Source organism: Eumetopias jubatus, unplaced genomic scaffold, assembly GCF_037043125.1.
Source record: "Eumetopias jubatus isolate StellerSeaLion01/CBP00866 unplaced genomic scaffold, mEumJub1_p1.0 scaffold_60, whole genome shotgun sequence".
NCBI lineage: Eukaryota > Metazoa > Chordata > Mammalia > Carnivora > Otariidae > Eumetopias > Eumetopias jubatus.
Genome location: NW_028274866.1, coordinates 929,504 through 957,379, shown reverse-complemented (window position 1 = coordinate 957,379; position 27,876 = coordinate 929,504). Strand labels below are relative to the sequence as shown.

General features: G+C 46.3%; 1 protein-coding gene across 2 annotated transcripts; it reads right to left on the bottom strand.

Annotated features, from left to right (window-relative positions):
• Window positions 1-271: 271 nt before the first annotated feature.
• On the bottom strand, window positions 272-27,876 carry MPP1 (MAGUK p55 scaffold protein 1). 2 transcript variants are annotated; one of them, XM_028094899.1, is made up of 12 exons: window positions 27,670-27,876; window positions 15,034-15,177; window positions 14,751-14,829; window positions 13,802-13,887; window positions 11,722-11,790; window positions 9,019-9,215; window positions 6,791-6,897; window positions 5,761-5,841; window positions 4,574-4,654; window positions 2,641-2,843; window positions 2,369-2,443; window positions 272-929 (listed from the first exon to the last, which is right to left on the bottom strand). In XM_028094899.1, exons 1-12 carry the CDS (start codon window positions 27,769-27,771, stop codon window positions 753-755), a joined length of 1,401 nt encoding a protein of 466 aa, XP_027950700.1. In that variant the 5' UTR covers window positions 27,772-27,876; the 3' UTR covers window positions 272-752. The 2 variants fall into 2 exon arrangements, with proteins under 2 accessions (XP_027950700.1, XP_027950701.1); XM_028094900.2 differs by lacking the exon at window positions 27,670-27,876 and adding an exon at window positions 21,614-21,692.

Genomic DNA, 27,876 nt, shown 5'->3' with positions numbered 1-27,876 from the left:
GGATGATCACACCTTTGCTCCCAAACTTGCTTTATAGGTTACATGTCTGTGTGTGTGTGTTCAGGTCCACACGTAACGTACCAGATCGCGCCCTGCTCAGCACACACCCCCCTCATGGGAGGGTGGGTTATCTTGACCTCTGTGTGCTTGAGGGAGACTTCTGAACCCAGGAGAGGCAACTGGTATTCATGCTGTCCTAAGGGGTTGACAGGTGCTGCCATTTCCCTCTCCAGAGACTCGTGCAGGTGGAAACCCAGAGAGTTACAAGGTATTGGCATTTTAACACAGCAACGTTTTTATTGCTTTTGAGGGTGTCCCTAGAGCAGACATCATTCTATTGCACAGCCGCTTCATTTTGGCATTTTAGAAAGTTGAGGTTACAGATGCTTCAAAGACACATGAGATGCCCAGTGTAAAGGTGAAGGAGCACAGGCTTTAAAGAACAAGGGCCATTGCCTTTTCCTCTCCGTGTGCACCATCTTTGATTAGCAGTTGCATTTTGATAGTACTCTGGGCCTCAGAGTTCCAGAGATCCTTCTGAAACCCTGATCAATGGGGCTCCATCGATCAGGAAAATCGGAGCCCAGCCAAGGGACTTGAACAAGACTGACACCCACTGGCCTAATTAGGATAGATGCAGAGCACTGGAAGCTGACATACTGGGTGGAGTGTCCCTGTTTGTGTTAAAGCAAGGAGAATGAAATTCAAACTGCTAGAGAAGGGCATAGCGTAGCTGCCCCTTTTCTGCAAGCTTAGTAAACCCAGGAGACAGGCACCCACTGTGGAGAACTGCATGCCTGGTCAAAGGCTTCTTGCAGTTTCTTAAGGGTTTCGTCAACACCATTATTGACCAGCGAGAGGTCAAAGTAGTGTGCGTACTGGCTGCGGATGGCTTCGGAGTCCTTTTGCAGCTGCTGCAGGGCTTCCGTCTGCAAAGAAAAGAGAAGCATGGATGAAGCAGGCCCCACAGCATGGCAGCCCAAGAGGTCAGTGATGGGTTTTTAACTGGACCCTGATTGTGGTGACCACTGCCTGGCTCAGAGTCACCTGCTTGAAGACTCCAGCCCTGAAGACCTTCCTTGAGAATGTTTAATAGAGTAGGGTATAGAGACACTCGGAGCACTGCGATTCTAGAGGATCTCAAACTAACCCTGATGATAAATCATCAGAGCTCAGAAGACCAATAGCTCCGTCGCTGTGGCATGGATGTGAGCAGCATCTCCCCACTGCCGCAACCACCAGCACCACCACAGCTGCAATCCTGGGACAGGTATAAGGGTGAGTTACAACCCCAGGCCTCTTTCTAGAATCCCAAACAAGTGGCTATGAAAAGACTGGTAACTCCATAAAAGTAAAGATGTTTGCACAGCAATGAGTGCCAAAAGACATGCCAAACTGGGAAAAACATGTTTACAACTGATGTCACAAAGGGCTAATTACCCGATTACAGAGTTCCTAGAAAGCAGTAAGAAAAAGGCCAATAACCCAAGAAAAATAAGCTAAGGACAGGACCAGGCAGTTTGCTGAAAAGATAGAAATAGCCCTCAATAGTCTGATAAGACATGCAACCACTTAACAGAGATAAAAGTACAGCGAGACTACATTTTTCTAGTAGATTGGTCAACAAATGAAACTTTGGATAACATGCTCCTGGCCCAGGGAAACAAGCAATCTCCCAGGGAATTTTCCATTCCCATTGCAAGCATCCTTGGACCTGGCAATCCTGCCTGGAGCTTCTCCTATAGATCGAGCTGCACTTGTGTGAAATACCACACGCACAGGCCACAGAGTGCAGTAGTGTCTGGCGGTCGGAAGGAAACAATCCTGCCAGTGTGCATAACGGAGGCCGCGCAGCCACGCCGACACAGCAACTTCTCTGTTGTGTTTGGTGAGAGCAGGTGCAGGAACTCGGGTGGTGAGCAGGGAGCGGCTTTTCAGTGTATCCCTGGTCCCCTAGCTCTTCCCCTCTCCCCACAGCCACACCACACCCCTGGGCGGTGGGTGTGGTGGGTCCAATGCTGCCTCTGTCCTTCCCACTTGAGCCCATGTCGCACCAGTGTCAGGATCTGCCAAATTGCCCATCTCTGCCGCTGGACCCCAAGCACTTCTGGAACTATGACTGTCTGATTTATTCTGTCCCCGTTACCTAGCATGGGTGCTGGCCTACCTAGTGGCTTAATACATGTCTGCTGAGTAAATCAAATGTGCCCATGTCCTTTGGCTTCGTGGCCTTGCAGGAAGAAGGATAGCAGTAGCCAGGAGGCTCATGGGAGATATGGTCACAAGCTGACCTCTGGACTGATGTCCCAGTCCGGGCAAACCTGGAGAATGAACCTCCACCCACCCTGCGTAACCCTGTCCTTCCCACCTGAGCGCCCTGGTCAGTAGGTGCGATGAACACGATGAATGGTGACAGTTCTGCCGTGCGGACAATCTTCAGGGTCTAGAGAAAGAGGAAGGGGAGGAAGGAAGAAAAGGACCAGAGTTAGCTATCATGAGGGCTTCCTTCTAGTACATGTCTTTGAGCATCACCAAGCCCAGTCATTTCCATCACTTCTGGTACTATTGTGGTTTTAGGTGACCCCAGTGAAACTACGTGAACCAAACCTCATCCATGCCTGCCTTGTCAGGCCTACCCACCTGGGGCTCAATGTCAAGGATGGCAATCTTGTCCTGCTCATGAATCTGGTGCACGGTTTCAAATTTGGTGCCAAACATATTGCCCTGGTAGCTGCCAAACTCCAGGAATTCATTGGCAGAGATGTTCCTGGTCATCTCTTCGGTGGAGATGAAGTGGTACTCCTTCCCGTCTTCCTCACTCTTCTTGGGTGGCCGTGTTGTATCTGCACAAGAACCCAAATCCCTGACGAAACTGGGGGTCCTCACCATCTCCTAGGGGCTCGGCCCATGGTATCTGTACGTAAATGCCAGCTGCCTTTGGTGCAGAGAGTTTAATAGGGGGGGTTTCTCCCACAGGATCCCGAAGGGCTGACAATAGATGATGCAGAGCAGGAAATGCCCTGTCCATCCAGAATGTGTTTCACTTTCAAGAGGCAAAGGCCAATGTAGAAAATTCCTATCCCTTTCCCTGTATGAAGTTACATCTCTTAACCCCAGGAATTAGAGCTCAGAATTGGAGAAATGACAGCTGACTATATATATATTTTAAAGATTTGATTTGTTAGAGCACAAGCAGGGGGAGCGGCAGGCAGAGGGAGAGGGAGAAGCAGGCTCCCCTATGATCAAGGACCCTGACAGAGCTCCATCCCAGGACCCTGGGATCATGATCCGAGCCAAAGGCAGATGCCCAACTGACTGAGCCACCCAGGCGCCCCTGATTATATTTTTTAAGCAGATCTATGGGGTTTGGATTTCTTGAAAGCATATGTAAAATTTCCTTTTTATAGCTTAGAAAGAAGAGTACTCTGGTTTGGTTTAAACTCATTTTGTTAAATGTTGGGATATTCTTAAGTCACAACATTTACTATTATTCATATAAACTGTCCTCTAAAACGTGCTCCAATAAATTAAATAAATAAATAAATAAATAACATGCTCCAGAAATCACAGCTTGAAACCTAACCCCTCACACTCCTCCCCAGTGGACCTCTCCTGCACCCCATGTTTATTGAGCCCCCTATGCCCTTGTCTTGTGCATTCTCTGCTTGCCTGTCAATCCACAACTGCACATGCCTCTCTCTTCCCATCTTGTGAAACAACTCTTCTTCAGTGGCTATTTCTACTTCCGAATTCCCCACTCATTCCTCAACCCAGGGCCATCTGCTTTCTGCCCCTAGTTAGGTGTCACTTATCCCTAAAGGCAAAATGTAGAGGCAAGGAGTAAAAAAATACTAATACCAGATTCAGAATCCAGTTTTCTACTTTGATAAGCAGGATCTCGTCCTGGGAATATACACAATCATACTATGCAGATTCACTTCTGGAAACGCAGTCGTCTGATTCCCTACCTGGCCACTGGCCTGATCGTTCTATTGAGAAGAATCCTACTGCTGAGATTGTGCCTTTCCTGAGCACTGCTTTGATTCAGAAGACATTTCAGGAAAATTAGAGGCAGCCTAGATGTCAAGCAATAGTGGATAGCTAAGGAAATTACAGTATAGCCACTCAACGGACTGGGATTTAGGCCCATGAGAAAATATTTATAATATAAAGTAAGATGAAAAAAGTAATAATTTTTTAAAGATTTTATTTGTAAGTAACATCTCCACCCAACGTAGGGCTTGAACCCCCAACCCAGAGACCAAGAGTTGTACGCTCCACCAACTGAGCCAGCCAGGCGCCCCAGTCATACATGTTTTCAATAATATTACTTGCTTGCTTATTTAAAGCAGGATAAAAGTATTTTCAACTGCTTCTGTTATGCAGGCAAACAGCACAGAAAAGAATAGCCAACATAGTTAGCTGGAGTGGTTATATGTACACATTTGCATCTTTCCAAATTGTGTTTTGTTTTTATAATCAAACATTTCAAATAAAGTCACACATAGAAAAGACCACTTTGGTATCTCAGAATGGTGCTCACCTGTCCTCCAAGGAGCGCAGAGGTACTTACATGGGGCAGGGTACGCAAACTTGTCCGGGTTCTGGCTGAGTAGGGCATTCTTAATGTGGCTGCGACCCACTCCACTGGCTCCTGGGGAGGGAGAAAAGACAGAAACCAGGTTGCTATTATTCTCACGAAGGCTTCCATTTCTTTCCCCAAAGTCAAAGGTCGGGATAGGTTTAGAAATGGGACGCGGGTGAGTGAGTGAGCAGGTGTGGCTTCCAGACTGGGGTCAGGGAGTGGACAAGGCCCCCATTGGGAGACAAGGCTCTACAGGCTAAGGGTCAGGACTCAGAACATAACTGTTGTTTCCAAAGAGGAGCCAGCTAACACATGGGTTTTCTATTTCTTTTCTAAAGATATTTGCTTTACTGAGCTCTCCAAAATTAATGGAACTGATTTATTTTTTTAATATATATTTTTTAAGATTTTATTTATTTGACAGAGAGAAAGACACAGCGAGAGAGGGAACACAAGCAGGGGGAGTGGGAGAGGGAGAAGCAGACTCCCCACTGAGCAGGGAGCCCGATGTGGGGGCTCGATCCCAGGACCCCAGGATCATGACCGGAGCAGAAGGCAGATGCTTAACCGACTAAGTCACCGAGGTGTCCCCCCCTTTTTTTTATCATTTTTTTAAAGATTTTATGGAACTGATTTTTTTTTAAAGATTTTATTTATTTGACAGAGAAAGAGAGAGCACAAGCAGGGGGAGTGGCAGAGGGAGAGAAAGAAGCAGGCTTCCCGCGGAGCAAGGAGCCCGATGCGGGGCTCGATCCCAGGACCCTGGGATCATGACCTCAGCCTAAGGCAGATGCTTCACCCACTGAGCCACCCAGGCGTTCCAGTGGAACTGAATTTAAAGCAGTGTTTTTACTGGAAATTCCTCTGGAACCCTAATAATTTCCTCTAAGCAACTGTTTTAACTCTAAAGACAGGGTGGTGAGCTGCCCACCTAAAATAATTAGTTGCTGAAAAACTTGTAAGGTTTAGTTGCATTTGTGAGGCAAATCCAGATGGAACACCTGTAAGGATTCAGAGAACCCAAGAGACTGTCCTCACTGCCTTTTTTTTTTTTTTTTTCCCTGAGGCAGGGAGGGAGAAGGGGGCATCATATGCTGCGGGCACGACCGTAAGGAGGGAGATGTACTCTAACTAGCAAAGCAACATGGGGAGGGGGGCGGGCACCAAGAAGTTACCGATCAGCACCAGGGTCTTCCTCTTGAATGCAGGGAGCCGAACAACTTCCTCATAGGAAACAACATCCAACTGGTCAAAAACTAGGGACAAAGAAAACCAAGCCATGTTCATTTCCACAGCTGGGAAGAACGTGGTCCAGGTGGCGAGGTGGGAAAGAGCCGAAAGTCTGTCAGCCTGGCGTGAAGGCAGCTGAGGCTGGGGAGAAAGGACTTGGGCCTGGAGTCACTGAAGTGACGTGACTGTATTTTGGTTTTAGAAGACGAACGCTGGTAGACGATGGGCTACAGGGGCTGGGATGGAAAAGCAGTGAGACCCCTAACCTTACCAGCACTGTACCAGCTGGGACACTGTCAGGCACAACCAGTCGCCAGTGACAGAATGATGGACAGGGCGTCCAGAAGTACACCACTTCTGGACCATGGATGCCTTTCCTTTGGGTCGATTTCTTGCTTTTCCCAGCCTCCTCCATCTGAACTCAACATGACTGTCAGTGAATTCCTGGGACTCTTAGTATTTTTTCTAATTTTCTGGACCCCATATTCTCCTTTTTCCTCTCTCTTCTCCATAGTTTCAGTAACATCACGCTGCCCTGCACTCCAGCCCCCTCCTAGGGAGGGTGAGCCGAATGGGAGATTATTCAACTGTTACCTACAATCTGCTGGAATCCATTTATAATTTTAGTATATTATATTACCTACCACAGTAGGTAAAAAACAAAACCAAAATTAGTTCTCAGGAAAACATGCTGTTTTCTGGGGTTGCTCAGACCATGAGCTGGTCATGCTGATGGCACTGACACACTGAGAAAGGTCTGGAAGGCTGTTCGGTTGGTTACCTGAGGAGTGAGCATAATGAGCGGGTGTGAGCAGACCACTAGCTTTCCTTCACAGGTACTGGAAAGATGAATGTTGTAATAAAAGAAAACCAGAAGAAATGGCACACTTCCTGTGTGACGTATGGTCCACCATGCACGACACCATCTCCCTTTAGCTGCCAGGAGCCGGCAGAGAGGAAGCCCAGGAAGCTTACTTGAGCTGTGCTTGGCCAGGTACTTGTCTTTGTATTTCTTCTTCTTCCCAAACGGACTGCAGCTGGGGGCTTCACTTGGAGCAGACTGAGCCACACTAGCCACTCGCCTGGCAGGAAAAGACCCAGAATGTCAGGGGAACCTCAGCGTAAAAGCCCCTAGGGTCACCCTTCCCCTTCTACACCAAACCTCCAGACCAGGGACACATGGCTGGTTCAGTCGGTAGAGCCTGCGACTCTTGATCTCAGGGCTGTAAGTTCAAGCCCCACGTTAGGTGTAGAGATCACTTAATAATAAAATGTTGAAAAAAAAAAAAAAAAAGACAACTTCCAGACCAATCTCCTAAAAACTTTGTGCTGTCCTTGACCCTCTCAGTCCTCACTCTCTGAGGCCCGTCCTTACTTTTCTCAGCCTGTCCCTCTCTGCCTCCCTACTTCCCCCATCTGTGTGTGTGTGTGTGTGTGTGTGTGTCTCTCTCTCTCTCAGCCTCTGTGTGGATCTCTCCTTCTCTCTCCAATCTCTGTGTTTCTCTCACATTCCCCCCCTCATTCTCTTGCTCTGTGTGTCTCTGCCAGGACCCCCTCAGCTGCCCTCTCTCCCTCCTGCTCTCCCACCCCCACCCCCTTCTCTGTGAGCTCTGGGTCTGTGATGAGCAGGGTTTAGACTGGTATGGAGGAGCCAACGGGCACACAAAGAAACAAGTGGAAGGAGCCCAGCTGGAATGGTCAGGCTGCACTGAGGGGAGGGTGTGATGGCGGGGGGGGGGGTCACTTCCGCCTGCACACATTTCCAATGCCAGGTATTTGGATGCCCACATAAGAACTCTCCAGAAAGGCAAGGGAAGCGACTGTGCCCTGAGAAGCCATCACTGTGTTAGTCTGGATGGCACCCACCTCTCTGAGCCTCCTGTTTGCAGAGCCACTGTGGGAGCTGCAGACAATGTCTACGGAGTGCCTAACAGGCCGCGTGGAGCGCCATGAATTGTCTGCTGCCTTCACACACGTAAACCTCAGCAGTCTCCACACACAACCCACACTCTGGTTCACTGGTTTTTGAACCTTTATGGCCCTACTTCATTATAGGAAATATACTGTACAATGCAGCCATGTATTCTGCACAGATCGATCTATAAATAAAACATACAAACACATCACATATACAACTAAAACTGCAGCTTCATAAAACAATACCTTCTCTTAGATACATGAAATATATTCCAATACTTCTACCTGATGTCATTGTTCAAAAGAAATCCTTGTTGCAACCCACTACACTGATTGCACACCTCATTAAGTTGCAGCCCCCTGTTTGAATACCGCCGTGCTACTGGGTCTTCCTCAGCCATCTGCCCCCAATCCCGCGATGTTCTTCACAGCGTGTTACCTGGGTCTTTCACCATTATCATGCAGGGTTGGCGCTATATTTCATTTGCTGCTCTAATTCCAAATTTGTTTTAAGATTTTATTTTAAGTCATCTCTACCCCCAACGTGGGGCTCGAACTCACAACCCTGAGACCAAGAGTCACGTGCTCTGCTGACTGAGCCGGCCAGATTTGTTTGTCCCTCATTTGTTCCTCTAACTGTAAGAGTTTATTTCTATATGGCACTTCCTGTGGTTTGGTGCCACGTTTATAATTCCCACTGTGTCATCCCCAGAGATGAGGTCAACCAGAATTCAGGCTTAAATCTAAAAGGACCCCCTCCCTTGAGGCTGTACAGTGTCTTTACACTGGACTTATTTTGCAGGGGGAGGTCTGGCACACCTAGGGCCAGGTACTGTAACCCAGCACTAAGTGAGCAATCCGACTCAGGGGCAGGATTTATTTTTTCTACGTGCTGGGATTTTTGCATCAAGGACACATATTTCACATTTGACTGTTTTCTGCGGGTCTCAGAAGCATTAGCCTGGGAGGCAGGAGACCAGGGAGGGCTCCGGTCCCCGTGCTGTCCCTTGCTCTGTAACCAAAGGGAAAGCATTTGAGGAAACAGAGGCCCACAGACAAATGAAGAACTCTTCACTCGGGCTCCTTTACCTGTAACGGCTTCCGAGCCTAGCCCATTGGCTTATTGTTGCCCCCTCAGCCATGATGCCACGTAAGGCTGGAGGTTGGCTAGGTCGAGGAACAGAAACTACACATGAGGCGACAGGTTTTTGAAGCTAAGCAATCGTGTGTGTGGCAAGCATGGGTCCCTCGCATTGGCAAGTTTCACCCATACAAAAGTGGCTCACCATTCCTGCAGCTCAGGAGAAGGGATCAAGCCTGCTGACTCCTTGGAGGAACCTTCCACCCGCCCCTGCCACCAGTTACTATCATCTTTGTTGATTATCTTGATGATGTCCCCAGTAACAAACTTCAGTCCCGCCTCCTTGCAAGGGATCAGATGGTCCTTTTTGGGATCGTAGTCAAACTGTGCTCTCATGAACATCTGAAAAATAAGGCAAAGGGAACTGAGAGATGCCGACACCAGCACATTCAGGTTGCAAGTTCTGCTGTAAGTAAATAGGCTCAGGATTGAGTGAACAGCAGGGAGAAGTGACTGAAACTGGGGTTGGACCTGATCCCTCCAACATGTTAGTGGTTACTAGGGCTGACTGTCTGTCTGTCTTGGAGAACAAAGGAGCTACTATCGGAAAGGCATGTTTCCGTGGGAAGTCTTTTCATGGTATGTTAAATCAACAATATGAATGTGCCAAAGGTCTTAAAATGTGGATACCCCTTGTCTCCACGATCCCCTTCTATGCACAAGTTGTCACTTACGATGTCTGGAAAAGTATGTTCACCACAGCATTATTTACAAGACAGAAATATTGGAATCAAGCTAATTTTCCAAGAATGAGGAATTAGTTAAGTATGGTCATCTATTGAATACACTGCCAGGCCAACTATAAAAATCAATGTGTAGAAGATAGGTAGACATCCTAGAAATGTTTAAAAGGTTCTTTTTTTTTAAGATTTTATTTATTTGACAGAGAGAGAGAGAGAGAGAGAGCGAGAGCAGGAACACAAGCAGGGGGAGTGGGAGAGGGAGAAGCAGGCTTCCCACCGAGCAGGGAGCCCGATGCGGGGCTCGATCCCAGGACCCCGGGAACATGAACTGAGCCGAAGGCAGACGCTCAGCGACTGAGCCACCCAGGCGCCCCTGTTTAAAAGGTTCTAAGAAGATATGGTGAACAACTTCACATGAATACACTTGACAAATCCCTTACAAAACACAGTTTCCCAAAAGTGACACAAGAAATTGAAAATATGAGCACTCACATCTCTACAAGAAAGTACTGAAAGCCGTTACAGAACACTGTCCTCCCCTGCTCCCAAACACACATGCACACAGGCCCCACTGGCTTTGATGGTAAATTTTTCCAAACATAATTTGAAAAACTAAGGCGAGTCTCATACAGACACAGGACAAGATGCTTATCCAGAATACATGGAGAGCTCCTACAAATCAGTAAGAAAATGCCTTGAATGGGTACTTCATAAAGGAGGGCATCCAAATGGAGAAAAACATTAAAAAAAAAAAAAAAAAGGAGCTTAGTCTAATTAGTCATCGGAGAAATGCAAATCAAAACCACAACGGCCAAAATGAAGAAAAGGTACCGGTGAGGGTCTGGAGCCACTGGGCAACAGCACAGACATACTGAGTGAACGTATGATTCAATTTACATCCATTTCAAAAAGGGGCCACACCTGTCTCTGATGTTAGAAGTTAGGGTTACGGTAACTGGAAACAGGTCCAGGGGTTCTTAGCCATGTTCTGTCTCTGGAGCTGGGTGCTGGTTAAATGGGTAGGTTCAGTTTGTGAAAATCATTCTAGTTTTATACTGACGACTTGTGTATTTTGTAATAGATACATACACCCACATATACCCAAACTTCGATTTAAAAAGTTTGCTTAAAAAGAAAATTTTGCCACAATAACATAAATGATCTGTGCTAGAAACTTTTATATACATTCATCTGCCAAGGCCCTATCCAAACACTTTCTCTCCTGTACCGATGATGAACTGTCTGTGGACTGGGAATGGACCCATTTCTCTTTATATCACCTCCAGTTTCTAGCGAAGTGATGTGTACGAGGTAGAGTCTCAATGAATTTTGAGTAAGTGCTCTTAAGACTCTTTCTTCCTGGGCGCCTGGGTGGCTCAGTTGGTTGGGCGACTGCCTTCGGCTCAGGTCATGACCCTGGAGTCCCGGGATCGAGTCCCGCATCGGGCTCCCTGCTCGGCGGGGAGTCTGCTTCTCCCTCTGACCCTCTTCCCTCTCGTGCTCTCTGTCTCTCATTGTCTCTCTCTCAAATAAATAAATAAAATCTTTAAAAAAAAAAAGACTCTTTCTTCCCTTTGGCACTATTAATCACTGGGCTATTACTGTTTTAAAAAATATTTGCCAATTTGCAGGGCACCTGGGTGGCTCAGTCAGTTAAGCGTCTGCCTTCAGCTCAGATCACCATCCCAGGGTCCTGGGATCGAGCCCCGCATCGTGCCCCCTGCTCAGCGGGGAGGTCTGCTTCTCCCTCTGCTCCTCCCTCAGCCCCTACCCCCCAACTTGTGCTCTCTCTCTCTAAAATAAAATCTTAAAAAAAATAATCACCAATTTGCTGGTGAAAAATGATACTGCACATTTTATTTTGTGTTTATTTGATGACTGGTAAAATTGGCTATCTTTTCATATGTTCGATGTCCAGTTGTATTTTTCCTCCTATGAATTATCTCTTCATTTGCTTTGCCCATTTTCCTCTTAGAATAAAGAGATTACCCTTTCCTTTCACATCGGTTACAAACAAGCAACTCAGAAAGAAGGACTGCCTGTTTGTAATGGATGTCGATTTAGTTTAGGCAGCTACACTTGTGATATACTGAGAACTTAAAACTAAAATCATGTCATCTCAATCGAATATCAAAGAACACAACAGAGAAAATGGTGTCACATACCTGTAGTGCAGGAAGACGATTTTGCTGGTTGGGAATTACTTTTAATGAGATCATTCCTTTGGTTTCTTTCTATTAAAAAAGAAATTATAATGGATATATTATAGATGGATCTGGGGTTTCATAAAGTCTTATTTCCCCTCTCAAAGTCCCCAAAAAGTTTTTTTTCCCAACACCCATCTTTACTGCACACTTTGAAATTTTGAGGACAATTCCTCCTTCGATATCAAAGTCTCATGTGCCCCATAAACCAGTGTAACAACATGGAGATGCACAAAGAATAATGAAGAAAAAGCTAATAATTTTCCCTTCTCCCCACACTCAACCCTAAAAGGTCTCCAGATGAACCTAAAGGAACCCTGGCACACATATACCCATACCTTTCTCGACACGAAAGAAAACATTTCCAAATATTTACACATATAACCATATTCATATGTATTTTTGTTTGCTTTTAACAAACATGCTATTCATTCAGCCATACTCCTCATTACTGGGCATGTCACCTGTTGCCAATTTTTTTTCACTATCATCTGCTGCAAGAGACATCCTTTATTTTTTTTTTAAAGATTTTATTTATCTATTTGCCAAAGAGAGAGCGTGCATGAGCAGGGTGAGGGGCAGAGGGAGAACGGGACACCTGGATTATCTCTTCATTTGCTTTGCCCATTTTCCTCTTAGAATAAAGAGATTACCCTGCTCGGCTGGTTGGGCACCTGCCTTTGGCTCAGGTCATGATCCTGGGGTCCTGGGATCAGCCTGCACGGGTCTCCCTGCTCAGCGGGGAGCCTTCTGCTTCCCCTGCTTGTCTCTCTCTGTCAAATAAATAAATAAAATCTTTTTTAAGAATTACAAATAGAACTATCATAGGATCCAGCAATTCCACCTCGGGGAAATGAAGTCTTCTACCTGTTCCTCCTCATTGTAGGGTTCTTTGCAGCTTCTACAGCCTCACTGATTTTCTCGCTACTTGTTCTGTTGATGATTGAGAGAGAGACTGAACTCTCGGACTGTAATATTGCGGATTTGTCTTTCTCTCCTTGCAGTTCCACCAGTTTTTGCTTCAAGTATTTTGAAGCTCTTAATAAAGGTACACGGATGTTTGGATTTTGGTTGTTTCAAAAGGCAGGGTAAATCTGGTCCCTGTTACTTCGTTTAGCCAGAAGCAGAAGTCCAGAGGGGGCTTTGTTGTTTTGTTTGTTCGTTTGTTTGTTTTTTTAAATACACTCTACAAGTTGCAACGTGGGGCTTGAACTCACTACCCCAAGATCAAGAGCTGCATGCTCTTCAGACTGAGTCAGCCAGGTACCTCCCAAGGGCTTTTTTTTTTTTTTTTTTAAAGATTTTATTTTTAAGTAATCTGCACACCCAAAGCGGGGCTTGAACTCACAACCCTGAGATAAAGAGTCACATGCTCCAAGCCAGCCAGGCGCCCCACGAGGACTTTTGATTAAAGCAAATCCCAGGTCTATCGTTTAACAGCCATGTGACCATGGGCAAGTTTCAAAACTCTCCAAGGTTCAGTCTCCTTATCTCTGTCTCAAGTGAAAAGCCACATTCTGGCCAACTACCCCATGTGGGGTTTTTTCAGTTTTTTTTAAAGTAAGCTCTATGCCCAATGTGGGGCTCAAACTCACAACCCCGAGATCAAGAGTCGCACGCTCTTCTGACTGAGCCCGCAGGGCGCCCCTCAACTTTTCATTTATAATATCCCATCCACTCTTCATACAAATCTATGAATAGGGATTCCTATCTTCATTTTACAGATGACTTAGAGAAATTAATTCACCTGTTCAAAATCATGGCTAGAATGAAGTAGAGTAGGGTTTTAGAGCTGCCATTAAAGACCAACGCTTTCTGACACCCAGTCCAATGTTCTTTCTAGATAGATACTCTGGGTTATTCACCTTATTTTAGAAATTTGCTAGATAAAAATAGAGAACTGTCATTGCTTGCACAGAATAAAGATTAGCAGTGGTAAGAGTCCCCTCAATGAGGTATAAAGACTTGACAGAAAAATGACATACACTGACACCAACGTGCATCCACACTTCACAAACATAATGGCATGGAAAATACCCACCATCGCCTTCTGCAGCTGATCTACTGAGTGATTAGTCACATTTGTGCCATTGATTTCTAGGATCTCATCCCCGACGTGAAGGGAGCCTACCACAAAATGAAAAATCAGTCCACAAAGAATAAACATTAAAACAAGAGCTGTCAATAGAAATCAAGACACCACAGAAAAGAAAGCATGACCTAGAGCATGTTCATATTCCACGGGAGAAGGGAATGTACCAAGGCCGGCCCTTGACAGTTGTGTCGACCAAGCAGAATAAAAGCACCATATCCACAGCAAGTGTAATGTTTCTTTGTTGTTTAGATAAACCCACAAATGCCACCTAATGGTAGAGTTAATCAATGGTTAGATTCTATGTGAAGAGTAGTTACGAATGTTTGTGCCACTCTAGATAAAAAAAAAAGTCCCAACTAAACATAAAAGGGTAGGGCTCAAAGCGTGGAATGAATCAGGTTATCGTCAGCTACTAAAAACATGTCATATTTTAATGTTCTCTCACCCCAACTCCCGCCACAAATAAGAGCTATTTAATGATGCATCTGAAAATTGACGGCACCTTCACATTAAGAAGATACCACAGTTACCTGTAATTATTTGTTTAATGTGTGTATTTTCTCAATTTAACTGTTAGCTCCAGGAAGTAGAGATGGTCTGTTTCCTTCACTGCAACATATTCAAAGTCTAATGCAGTGGGTTGCATATATCTAATTGCTCAAATATCAACTGGAAAAATTTTGGTATAAGGGGTGTGTAAGAATGCTCAGAGGGAGAGATGGTGGCACTGGGCAATTCAGACAAGAAGCCAGTTATTAAGCCACAGAAAATCTCTTGCCATACACACAAAAATGCTCCTGGGTTTAAGACTGTAAGCTTCCTGACCCTCACCACTGAATAGGAGGTAAATGATTAATCTCTGAGTGAAACACGACCTAGGAGCCCCCCAGGGTACCTTGTCTATGAATCATGCCACCATGAAGAATCCTCGCCACCGTACAGGACTGCTTTTCATTCAGCTTCAGAGTGATTCCCTGCAATGAAGACAAATGGCACAGCCATCTTTAGGGTAACTTAAGGTGATTTCTTCGGAGAAAGATTTTTTCATCTGTACCTGGGTGGTACTCAACTAGAATGGGCGTCAAAGCTGCCAGGAGGAGAGACCTGAGGGAGGGATGAGAGCCAGGGACTCAAGGGGTTGGGAGTAAGCAGGAGGTTAGAATATGATAAGGGATTACCATGGGCTCTTCTGTGACCTTCTCGAACTGTATGAGTCGCACCTTCCGTACCTCCTGCCCTTTGGCCTGGGTAGGGCTACCTGGGGCAGCAGAACCATTGGTGTACATGTCCTCAGTCACGGCATTCACCTGGTGTGACACAGCCTGTCAGGTCAAAACAACAAAGCAGAGGCCTGCCATCAGTCTGTAACCACAGTTCTAAAATCTAAAAGGCTCTGATGTGAGGCTATTTGTAAACGTTATTATCCAACTTAACAGACATGTTTATCCAGTTTGCTGCAGAAATATTAATGAGTTTGATATCCAGGGTGCCGCACCAAGGGTTTCTGGTAAGGGGCCATGTACTTGTATGGTGCACACACGCACAGGCTATAGCCAAGATCCAGGGTGGGCTTCCTTCAAGCATCCTCATGCTCTGCGCAATGATGGTTCAGGTTAGCATTAGCCTCTCACCAATTATGTCTTTGCTACAAACAGGAAGAGAATTAGGCATTTAGGATTAGCCCCTGGCCTATGATGATAACAGTAATACCACTGAACCCAAGTGGCACCCCTCCCACCATCCCAAGATGATATCTGCACTGTGACCTTTCTCCCAGACAACTGGCACTCACGGTGGCACCGGCAGGAGGACAGACAACAGAACCTAAAGTGCAGAGACACAGCATCTACCACATCCGAGCCCTTCCCCAGAGATGCACGGCCATGTGCCATGTGCACCAAAAGATGTGCATAGTGATGTCATTGCAGCACTATTTTGTAAAAGAAAATACTATAAAATTTAATTTTTGGAATGATTTGAACATAATCCGAAGACCTCATGCTCCTTAACCCATAAATGCTTCCGTGTGTTTTCTGAGAGCAAAAACTTTCTCAAAAACGAAAATTTAGCATTCATACAATACTGTATCTGCTCCTCAGTTTCTCTTCAGATCTTATCGGGTACCCCTATAATGTCCTGTATATATATATTCTTTCCCAGACCAGGATCCAGGATCCAGGATCATGCACTGCATTCAGTTTTCACATCTCTAGCCTCCCTTAATTTGGAAAAGCTCCTCAGCCTTTCTTTGTCTTTCATGACTTTGACATTTTTAAGAGGATAGGCCTGCTGTTTTATAGACTCTCAACTGGGGTTTGTGCAATGTTTTCTCATGATCAGGCTGAGGTTGTACATTTTTGGTAGGAATCCCATGGAAGTGGTGTTGTATCCTTCTCAGCCCAACAGTTTTCTTAAAAGCCCAAACCTGGAAGGACGTCAAAAGTCCATCAACAGTACGATGAGTAAACTGGCACAGCCATCCACTGGATACCAGACACCAAGAGAGTAACTGGGCTGCTAGACCGCAACATGGATCAGTCTCTGTTCCTGAAGGGCTCCCTCTCAGTCTCCTTTGTTGCTTCTTCCTCATTTTTCTAGTCCGGTAATGTTGATGTAGCCCAGAGCTAGCGGTAAGAGCTGTCACAGTGGGGAAGGTCAAGTGGAAACCTCTGAATGTGTCCCCCACCCACCCCAGATAAAATAGTAAATCAAAAGCAATATGGCCAGCCACACCCAGTAGGGGGTGTCACATGAGTCCTAGAGAATTAGCTATGAAAATAGAATTGTATTGTATTTAGAAAATAGACTTGGGGTGCCTGGGAGTACAGAACTTCATATAACTTCAAGGCACCCTACAGGAAATGGTCTAATAATACAGTTACCATTGCATGGGTTTTGGGGTGTCCTGATGTACACACACCACGTAGCAAACCTTTTCACAGAACTATACACCCACTGGGTTTGAGTCCCTGACTCTTTTAACTACGGCTGGGTAACTCTGGGCAACTTTCTTGATCTCTCTGTGCTTTAGGTTCCTCACTGGCAAAACGAGGATAGTAAACAGATCACCCTTAGACGCTGCTGAAGAAAATCGGCAGCATTCAAAATTTCACGCATCCCGTCATTTTTAATTAATTTCTATACAGGCAAATGAAAACCTATTATTCCCAAAAGTGCTACAAAGCACAATGCTTTCTATTCTGGCAAGGTAAAATTTGTCCTAAGTGACTGTGATTCAGGTTCAAGTTGGCAGCCTGTGTAAATGAAAGAAACGGGGAAAGGGGGAAGGGAAAGAGAAACCCACAAAAAAAGAAAACACGAGGAAGTCTTCAGGGATGACAGATATCAATAACTTTCTAGAAGATGGAAAGGAGATAGGGAAATGGTCATAGATCGAGCAGAGTTGGGACAGCAGAGCCGGGAACCTGCTCATAGTAGAATCAGCCACGGAAGACTGTGCCGTCCAGCAGACCACAACGGGCTGGGGCTCAGGAGTCCCTGCACAGAAAACGAAAGAAATGAGGCTTAAGGGGAAAATAGCTCCCAAAACGCCACCAATCTGGCCCTCAGCTCCACTTTCAAGGCAGGAAGAAGGACCAGGCCAGTGGACATCTATTCATGTCTCCTCAGCCAGAGCTGCACAGCGTGGCTGTCCTGGGCTGCCAAAGGAGCTCAGAAAATAAGAACTGAGTTGGGCATCCTGCCATCCCAAACAAGATCAGGGAGAAGTGGAGGGCCCCTGGGTGGCTCAGTCGGTTAAACGTCTGCCCGGGGTCCTGGGATCAAGTCCCGCATCGGGCTCCTGCTGAAGCAGGCGGGAAGCCTGCTTCTCCCTCTGCCGCTCCCCCTGCTCATTCTCTCTCTCTCTGTCATGCTTTCTCTCTCCAATAAATAAATAAAATCTTAAAAAAGATCAGGGAGAAATGGGATAAAGCTGTTGGGTCGGCAGTCAGTTATAATAATATAAAAACCATTTACTGACTTTCCCTTTTCAGAATCTACCTATAGACAAATCATGAAGCAATCATAGTTGAAGAACAGACTGTATATGTCAACACCATGACAGAAGTTGACAGGAGAAAGGAAATGAAGGGAAGGGGCCACTGATCTGGTCACCTTACAAAGTGGGGAGGCAAGACGTATTCTCTACAGTGAGTGGGATGATACATGAATAATGGTATAATTTAAAGCAGAAATTGTAAATGGACAGCTCACAAATCTGTTTTATTTTGACCACATACTTTAATTTAGTAAAACCCAGAAGATTCCAAGCTCTCCTTAGAAATTTCAGAAGACCTGGCACTGCTCACATGGCCATGCAAGGCTGAGCCAGGCTGAGGGTGGCTGTGCCCTGCAGGTGGCCACGTGCTCTCCAGCTCACTTCCTACTCCTTGGTATGGAAGCCAAGGGTCACCTGCTGATTCCCCTGTACCTGAGATGTTATTTTTCTTACACACAACTGGCTTCATGCACCTGATCCATCTGGGTTACATTAAACGTACCTCTGGATGACTTTTTAAAAAAACCATGTATGTTATATAAAGGCACACGCCCTTGAATAGCTGAAAAATTCTGAAAAGGAAGAAAGTACGAGGAATCAGTCTACACACCTGCACGACTTACATAGTTGCAAGTAATTAAGACTGTGTGGTAGAGACACACAGATTAACGGAACAGAATAGAGAACCCAGAGATAGACCCACACAGATACGCCCAGGTGATTTTGACAAAGGTGTAAAAACAATTCGATGGAGGAAGGGTAGTCGTTTCAATAAATGGTGCTACAGCAAAACAAACCTCCACTGACCTAAACCTCACACCTTTACAATGGGTCATGGACCTACAAGTAAAGTGTAAAACTCTAACACTTTTTAGGAAAACAACATAGCAGACGGTCACCAGGATTTAGGGCTAGACAATGAGTTTTTATACCTGACACCGAATGCAGGAAGAGGAAAAATTGATCATTTGGACCTCTTAAAAATTAAAACTTCTGCTCAGTGAAGGCCTGTGTGAGGAGGATGAAAAGACAAACTACAGAATGAGAGGGAACATTTACAAACCAAACAGCCAACAAAAGACTAGAATCTAGAATATATAAAGAATGCGCAGGGGCGCCTGTGTGGCTCAGTCGGTTAAGCGTCTGCCTTCAACTCAGGTCATGATCCCAGGTCCTGGGATCGAGCCCCAGGTCGGGCTCCCTGCTCCGCGGGAAGCCTGCTTCTCCCTCTCCCTCTGCTGCTCCCCCTGCTTGTGCGCACGCTCTCTCTCTCAAATAAATAAATACAATCTTAAAAAATAAGAAAAAAAGAATGCTCAATGCTCAACACTAAAAACCATCTAATTCTATACCTGAAACTAATAGTACACTGTATGTTAACTGGAATTTAAATAGAAAACTTGAAGAAAAGAAAAGCTATAGAGAATGCACTGATGGTTCCCCCAGGGGAGGTGGGTGGGGGATGGGTGAGCTAGGTGATGGGGATCAAGGTGATGAGCACCAGGTGATGTATGGAAGTGTTCAATCACTACACTGTACACCTGAAACTAATATTACACTGTGTTAACTAAATGGAATTTAAATAAAAACTTAAAAAAAATAAAAACCATCTAATTAAAAAAATGGGCAAAAGACCGGGATCCTGGGTGGCTCAGTGGGTTGGGCATTGGGCTCTTGATTTTGGTTCAGGGCACTGGGCTCATAATTTCGGGGTCCTGGGATCAGCCCACATAGGGTTCCGAGCTGGAGGTGGAGCCTGCTTGGGATTCTCTCTTCCCCTCTGCCCAACCCAACTTGCATACGCCTGCTCACTCTCTCTCAAATGTATAAATAAATCTTTTTAAAAAGTGGGCAAAAGACCGGAACAGGTATCACTGAAGAGGGTAAGGAAGGAAGGATGGCCGTCAGGGAGAAATGCAAACTAAAACCACAATGAGATCCCACCACACGCCTATCATAATGGCGAAGATAAAAGCGATGACAACACTAAACGCAGGTGAGGATGCGAAGAAACTGAATCTCTCATCCTTCCTGGTGGGAATGTAAAATGGCATGGCCATTTGGGAAGAGAGTTAGGTACTTTCTACGATTTTATTTATTCATGAGAGACAGAGAGGCAAAGGCAGAGGGAGAAGCCAGCTCTCTGTTCCTCCAGGAGCCTGCTTCTCCCTCTGCCCTTCCCCTCCGTTTGTGTTCTCTCTCTCTCTCGCTCTCTCTCTCTCCGGCTCTCTCCTTCTCTCTGACAAAGAAGTAAATAAAATCTTTTAAAAAACAACAAGTACCTTACAGCCCAGCAACAGGACCCAGCCCAGCAACAGCACCCTGAGAGAAATGTTCACACAAAACTTCTATGTGGAGGTTCATAACAACTTTATTCCCAATAGCCAAAGCTTGGAAACAACCAGAATGGCTATAAAGTTATTGGTGATCAGTTCAACAGATGATTGTGGTCCATCCATACCATGAAACACTTCTCAGCAATAAAAAGGAAACTATTAATATACACAACAACTTGGGATAGATCTCAAAGGCTTTCTGATGAGTGAAAAAAAAGTCAATCTCAAGAGGCTGCATATTATGAGTCCGTTTATATCACATTTTTGAGATCACAAAATTATAGAAAGGGAGAACAGATTAGTGGTCGCCAAGGATTAAGGATGACAGGAATGAGGAGACACGTGACTATCCAGGGCAGTTCTGTACCTTGACTGGCGTGGCCGTTATACACACACGCACGACAAAATGGCACAGAACTACACTCACACTTTGTACCCGTGTCGATTCCATGGTCCTGATACTGTACTATTATTGAACTCCTAGTAGACAGAACTGAACTTATTTGCACAAAATGACTAGCAAAATGGCCGGCAAGTAGCACTTGTTTGCAACCCAACAACTAGAACCAAGAGAGCTTGGAACCAAAGAATGACTACCGACAAGACATCCTTGAGAGCTATGTGGTGTACAGGATTGGTTTCTGGGAAAGTAAGAGGCCACGACACACAGTGACCAAACAGTTCTTCAAAGTATGGCCCATGGTGACCCGGGACCATGTGGTTAACACTCCTCAAAGCGAAGTAGCTACTGCCACAGATCCCCGCAATAGGGCATGACATTACATATTTCAAGTGAGTAGACTCAAGAAAACCAGAGGAAAAATAGTGTCATGTTGGAAGGAAGACTCCCTCTTCTCAAATTCACCATCTGTGCTGTCTGGATGTTCTTACCATCCGCATGTGATTGCTGCAAAAAAATGATGAGCTCAAGTGTCAATTTTCTGGCCTCAGAGCATGAAATAAAACCCAGGATTCTCTTTGACCCTCATTTATGAATTTCTTACCACTACTAATTGTGGGGCCAGAAAAGCTGAAAACTCGACTCAGGAATGAATTCTATAGGTTTATCAGCAACTACCATTTATGTGCGTTGCTAACCGTAGGTGGCCCTAAAGTCAGGAAACATGGCTCATATTATTTTATCATGTGCTGTAACGTACTGTCAATAAAGTGTTTACGATGATTCACCTGTGTTTCCAGACTCAGTGGCAACCTGCACACTGTTCTGAAGAGTGACAGATTAGAAAGTCTCAGTCCACAGAATACAAACTGACCTTTGAAATGGGAAGAAGCCTACATGATAGTGTACCTAGAACAGGCTGATAAACCGGCACACTTACCTCATATTCTTCTTATTCAGCTTTATTGCAAAGATTGTTTTTAACATGTCAGCCTTTAAATTAAGGACTCAGCAAAGCTTACCGGAGGCAGAACACATTCCAGTCAGAAAAGTTCAAGAGCTGCTATCCCAAAGGTTGGTCTTTCAAATGTGCTTACCCATCAAGATGTTCTTTGCGATGACTAAGAGTCACTATTACACTCACCCAGAAGTTGCGAACGATGACTAAGATAAACGGAAATCTTCAATGTGCTATTACCGACGTGTAATAGTAAGGCTTCTAAAATCAAACCACAATGTTCTCCACTGCAAACTTGTCCTTGAGCAACCCTGTCTTCCTGTATGTCTTTACCGAAACTTCCCTAGACTACTCTTCAATCTCACCTCACAGTAAGTTCCTCCAAGCAGCCCCTGTATCTCCTCACAACAGACAACTGTGGGAACAAGGATCTACAGACATAAACTTCCACTTGATGTCTGTGTACACACACACACACACACACACACACACACACACACACACACACACACACACACTCTAGAGGTGATTCCTTAATTCAATCTGTGGGTCTGTGACCACATGAAGTGCAGGACATCTTCACATAGTTAAGTCATGCTGTCTGCCCTTGGGCAGCTCATTACTATAAGGGGAAGTCATTCATTCATTCATTCATTCATTCATTCATTCATTCATTCATTCATGCAACGTAAATGATAAATGGAAAAGATAGCCTCCATCAAGTTTAAGGTTGTCTTAAGAGTGTAAGCACTCAAAGGACACAAAACATGGTTTTCAGCTTTCTTCAGAACTAGCAAATGGAGCTTCACAAAGGCTTTCTGATTGATGAGGAGGGTGGCACCTTCAGGGGAACAAAGAAGAAGACGACAGGAAGTCCTAGGGGTAGACGAAAGAGCAGTCTGTTCTCCAGACAAGCATTGCGATCCAGACACAAGTTTCGTCCCATGAAGTTGCATCCCAGGCTTCCTGCTACACAAGTGGCCCACACTGAACCCAGGAGAAAGGGGAAGGTGTTGGCCTTCCACTCGGGATACTTAACTTGCCCATCTTTTGACCTACTGCTTACCAGACACCTGTCCTGGCCCCCTGATCTGCCCTAACTTGTGTTGTTTCCACAGCTGGGAGATACAGATTTGATTGTTTCTTCTGTTCGCTTTGTCTCCTTGAGCTGGAACGTAAGTCCCACACAGGCACCTACACCAGGAGCTTGCTCCACACTCACTGATGACATGAATGACTCGTGAGGCACGTGCTGCTGTTTCCTGAGTCATTACCACCACCATTGCCACCACTGCCACATGACTGCCAAGTGACACGAGCAATGCTGAACAAGTAAATTAGGCAAATGCCCTAGAGTTTGCTTCCAACTGAAAGCTCACCACCCTCATCTCCCGGTGGGTGGGGGGAGTGGCTCTGGGTAGGGGTGACCGCTCGCCCCTCAGCTCACGGGCTGCAGAAACTGGGGAGCAACCCCCCAACGCCTCCGGCCTTTGGTCTGCAGCCTTTTGGCTGTTAACTACCGGAACTGCTGGACTGGGAGGAAACATCTGCCGCAGGGTTCAAAGGAAGCTGGGACTTAAAAAGAAATGAAAACAAACTTGGCGGGGCTGGGGGGCGGGGTGGGCGCGGGTGCGGGTGAATAAAACAGTGCAACTAAAGCTGGCTTTTTCATCCAAACAATCGCATTAAGAATGAGTGACAGCGACTGCAGGCAAGAACAAACATTTGTTCAGCCTACTTTTAGGCTCTTGGCCAACTGTTTCCACGCAGAGACTTAGGAGAAGGCCAGGCCAAGAAGCCAAGCCATCCCCAGACGGCAGACTGTGGGAGCGGCCCCACATCAACCTGGGCAAGATCTATTCCACTTTGGGGAAAAAAAGAGAAACTGAGAGAACCAAGAGTACTCTACGGTATTATTAGAAAGAGCTTAGCACTTTTACCACAAATGACAAGAGCTGGGGAGAGGAAAGCCCAGGAGCCAGAAGTTTCTGGCGAGAACTATCTTAAAATCATACATTAACTAGGTGCACTGTTTCTCAGGCACTAAATCCATTTGAGAACACACAGATCAATCAATCCAAAGGTCAAGTCTCTAAAGATCCTTTTCCAATGCACTTTATCTACCCAGTGTACTAGGTACAGAGGCAAAGGCTTCTTCCCTCGCAGGGAAGGTGACTCTTGAGCCAAAACCTACATATGTATGTATGCATGTATATTTCTTGATATGAAGGAAAAGGAAAAAGTGAAGCATCAGAAAAGAAACTTCTGGTTCCCAGGGCGCCTGGGTGGCTCAGTCGTTAAGCGTCTGCCTTCGGCTCAGGTCATGATCCCAGGGTCCTGGGATCGAGCCCCACATCGAGCTCCACATCGGGCTCCCTGCTCCGTGGGAAGCCTGCTTCTCCCTCTCCCACTCCCCCTGCTTGTGTTTCCTCTCTCACTGTGTCTCTCTCTCTCAAATAAATAAATAAAATCTTAAAAAAAAAAAAAAAAGAAACTTCTGGTTCCCTAATTCAGAGTTTTTCTTCCTGTTTTCCCTGCCCTCGGGGTCACTTCCCTTGCCCTGCAGACAAGTTTGGAGCTGCATTTACTCTTGCTTTCCTACACTCCACACTCAGGGTCCTCCAGTTTTAGCAACACTGAAAGGTTTGAGCAATTCACTGCTTAGGGGTGAAATCTCTGCATCCACGAAATGTCTACTGATTCTGTCTCCCTTGCCCCGGGGAAAATTTGACAGTGTCTCAAGACATTTTTTGATTGACACAACTGGGGGGGGGGTGTGTATTAGTTTTCACAACGAAAAATGATCACACTCAGGGTGTCACACTCTGGCAAGAACCTCAATGGTTTTGCACAAGCAGCTGCCCCGGCCTGGAGCACCATTCACCAATGACGTCCTAGATTCGGCAGGACTCAAGGTCTGACAGCTTTACAGCACTCTACACCTGCCTCTGTGTCCTCCCTTCTGGACTTCTCAGCTCCAGAACCAGGCCTGAATGTAGTAGGCAATCAACAGACTGGTCAGAACAGACGACTACCAGCGTGGGGTAACGCATCTGCCCCCTACGGATCATCAGACAGATCTTAGGGGAAGCTTGCCTGGGGCCTGACTTATTTGTTAGTGAACTTTGAGGGATTTAGTACATGGGCAAAGTGCTGTTTTGAGCAGAATGCAAGAGGAATTCCTCAACCAATTTTATGTGCACTAGTGAGCACTGCTGTAAAGAACAAGGCCAGAGATAGCTTATGAGTTTCTCCAAGAAAAGAAATATACTTAAATACGGGAGACAGGCTACAGTTCCAATCTATTGTGAAATTATTTCTTTTTTTTGAAGATTTTACTTATTTATCTGAGAGAGAGAGAGCATGAGTGGTGGGAGGGGCAGAGGGAGAAGCCGACTCTTTGCTGAAGGAGGGGGAGGGATCATGACCTGAGTCCAAGGCAGACATTTACCCCTTAACAGACTGAGCCACCCAGGCGGGGCATCCTTTTTCAATATTAAATGTGAACTATAATCAGAAGTGAAACTTTGAGGGGCGCCTGGGTGGCTCAGTCGGTGAAGCATCTGCGATGATCCCAGCGCCCTGGGACAGAGCCTGCTTCTTCCCCTCTCTCTGCTTGTACTCTCTCTCTCTCTCTCTCTCTCTCTCTCTCTGTCAAATAAATAAATAAATAAAATCTTTAAAAAAAGAAGTGAAACTTTGGGTTTTGAGTCTTCAGAACTTTTACAGAAAGCATTCCCCTTAAAAGAAGCTTTCAGCTTCACCATTTTCTCGATTCCGTCAAAGCCAACAATTCCACGTCACAGGCTGGCGGGCTTCTTGCCCGTAGGGGAAGATGTGCTGATGCTACGGGACAGGCAGCTCTGAGGGGGATTTTGGACGGACCAGTGCAGTTCAAAGTGTTTGACAAGCATTACCTCACGTAACCATCCCCACAACTCTCCAAACAGGTCCGTTTGACGGAGAAGAGAAACCTAAGGCACAGAGAGCCCAGAAGCTTGCCCAAGGGTACATGGCAAGCGAGAAGCAAAGCCTAGTGTTGGCAGCAAAGGAAGGAGTCCCAGAGGGAAGGTGAACCTCAAGGACCCGCTGGAGATTTTCCCTCCAGTGTCCGCACAGTGGCCGATCTGGGTGCTATTCCATTCAAGAATTTAGCGAGTTTTCTTTCATCTGCTTCAAATTCTTTAAGAACACCAAAACTGGCTACCCAGTAGACCATGTGCAGTAATTGAGGATAAATGCACAGCTCCACCAAAACTGCTGACTCAGAGGGTGCACTGTAGTGATTAGGGCCTTCCGTCCAAAAGGCCCACAGTCTCTGAAGCCTGTCCCTAAGGAGCCGAGAGGTTTACACAAGCTCTGGTCCTTCAGTTATATATGGGGCTCTGGTTGTGCTGAGTGGAAGGAGCCTGACAGAAAAGACTGCATACAGTTGGATTCCACTTATAACACACTCCTGAAAAGGCCAAATGCTAGTGTCAAATAGTGTCAAAATGCAGCTCTGTTTCCAGGGTGATTTCCAGGTTTCCGGGGGTGGGGGGAATGAGGGTAAAGGACCACCAGGGAACTTTCTGGTTACATGACTGTATGAATTTGTGAAATCTTATTGAACAGACCAAATAAATTTATGAATTATATGTATGCTAATTATACCTCAGTAAAGCTGCCAAAAGGAAATTTAATAAAGAGATTTTATTAAAAAGTTAAGGCGCAGCCAAGTGAACTGATTACAGAGAATCCAAGCCTATGGGGAGCCAGGTTGTTTTAGATCCTGATTCCCTCATAGTGCATATTCCACTACATACCTTCCAATTCTGTCTTGCCATCTGAATAACAATACTGCGTTCCCCACCTGCTCATTCCGGCACTCATTCAAGCCTAGAATACTGCGATCGTAACTGGAAACAACACACAGGTGTGAACACTGCACTGATGCTTATCAATTGTTTCCTTGAGCTACCAGCCCAAACAGTCTATAGCTCTACTGTTTGCTTTACCTTGTGAATCTTCAGTGTCCTCATCTGTGGAAGTGGAAGGTTATGCTCAATCTCTTCTGTCCACCTCTTCAGTCATTTATTAATTCAGAAACATTTCTGAGGACCTCTTTATTAGGCATTTAAAATAAAAGTAGTGAGCATGAAATAGGCCTGCCCTGAAAAATCCTGCAGTCTAGGAAGGAGATTCACACGGACTTCTGAGGCTGGCTCACTGTAGACAGTGCAGCTGCTGCTTGGCTCGCACTCTCTCTCTCTCTCTCTCTCTCTCTCTCTCTCTCTCTCTCTCTCTCTCTCTCTCTCTCTCGCTCTGTGGACATTCACTAGTAGTACCTGACCACCAACCTGTGAGGAAGGCCAGGCGACCTGGAGCGGCTGCTGGGCCTATATTCTGGGCGATGGCTCCAAGTGGGAGCCAGCCTCAGCCTGCAGAGGAGTGAGTGAGCATTCTGGCGGCTGCACCTCTGCGTAAGAGACAACCTTATTTTGCTGGGTGAAATCCACACTCAGAACCATGAGAGATAATACGGAAATGCTCAACATCCTCTCCGGGCATCCTTGAGGGCAGAGGTTAACAGCTATCTGCCACCCATCCCAGGAATCCGGAGGGCACCATTACCTCTGGAATCCGTGCATTCCTTGTCCACCCGAAGATACACACAGGCCACCCCATCTGCACCGTAGCACAAGGGGCCCTCCCTAAATGCAGACGGACGGTGAGTGAGCGCTTTAGAGGCAGAGTTAGGTTTTACAACCGTTTCTGCTGACCCAAACACAAGCATTTCAACAAGCAAGCCGACCGACTCTTTTGCGATCTGTTCCTTAAAGTCTTTCCCCTAGCCTTTCCCTTCCGTCCACGAAGAAGTTTTCCTTGACCTTAATAAGCGCTCTGTACAGGCCGCGCGGCCTCTCCTAATTTCCACCTACGAGGGCTCCTGGGGGAAACGACCCACCGCACCTGAAGCCCTCCATACGAACCCCCGGTAGCCGCCGCGGCCTCCATCCCGAGGGCAGCCCCCCCCCGGGGCCGGGCCACGGACCGAGCAGGTCCCGCGGCGGGCGGCGCGGCCTGGAGCCGAGTCCCGGCCCCTCACCCTGCTCCCAGGGAACCGCGGGGCCCTCTCACCTCGGGCCGGCTGCGCTTCTGCAGCAAGTGCTCCAGGTACAGGTCGGAGAGCGCCGTGCGCATGCTGCCCCCGCCCTCGCCCTCGCTCGCCTTGAGCGTCATCTTGCAGGAACCTGGACGCGGGGCCGCGAGCCGCGAGCCGCGCAGAGCCGGGAGTACGAGCGCCGAGGCCTGCGGGGCTGCAGAGGCGGCGGAGGTGGCGCGGCC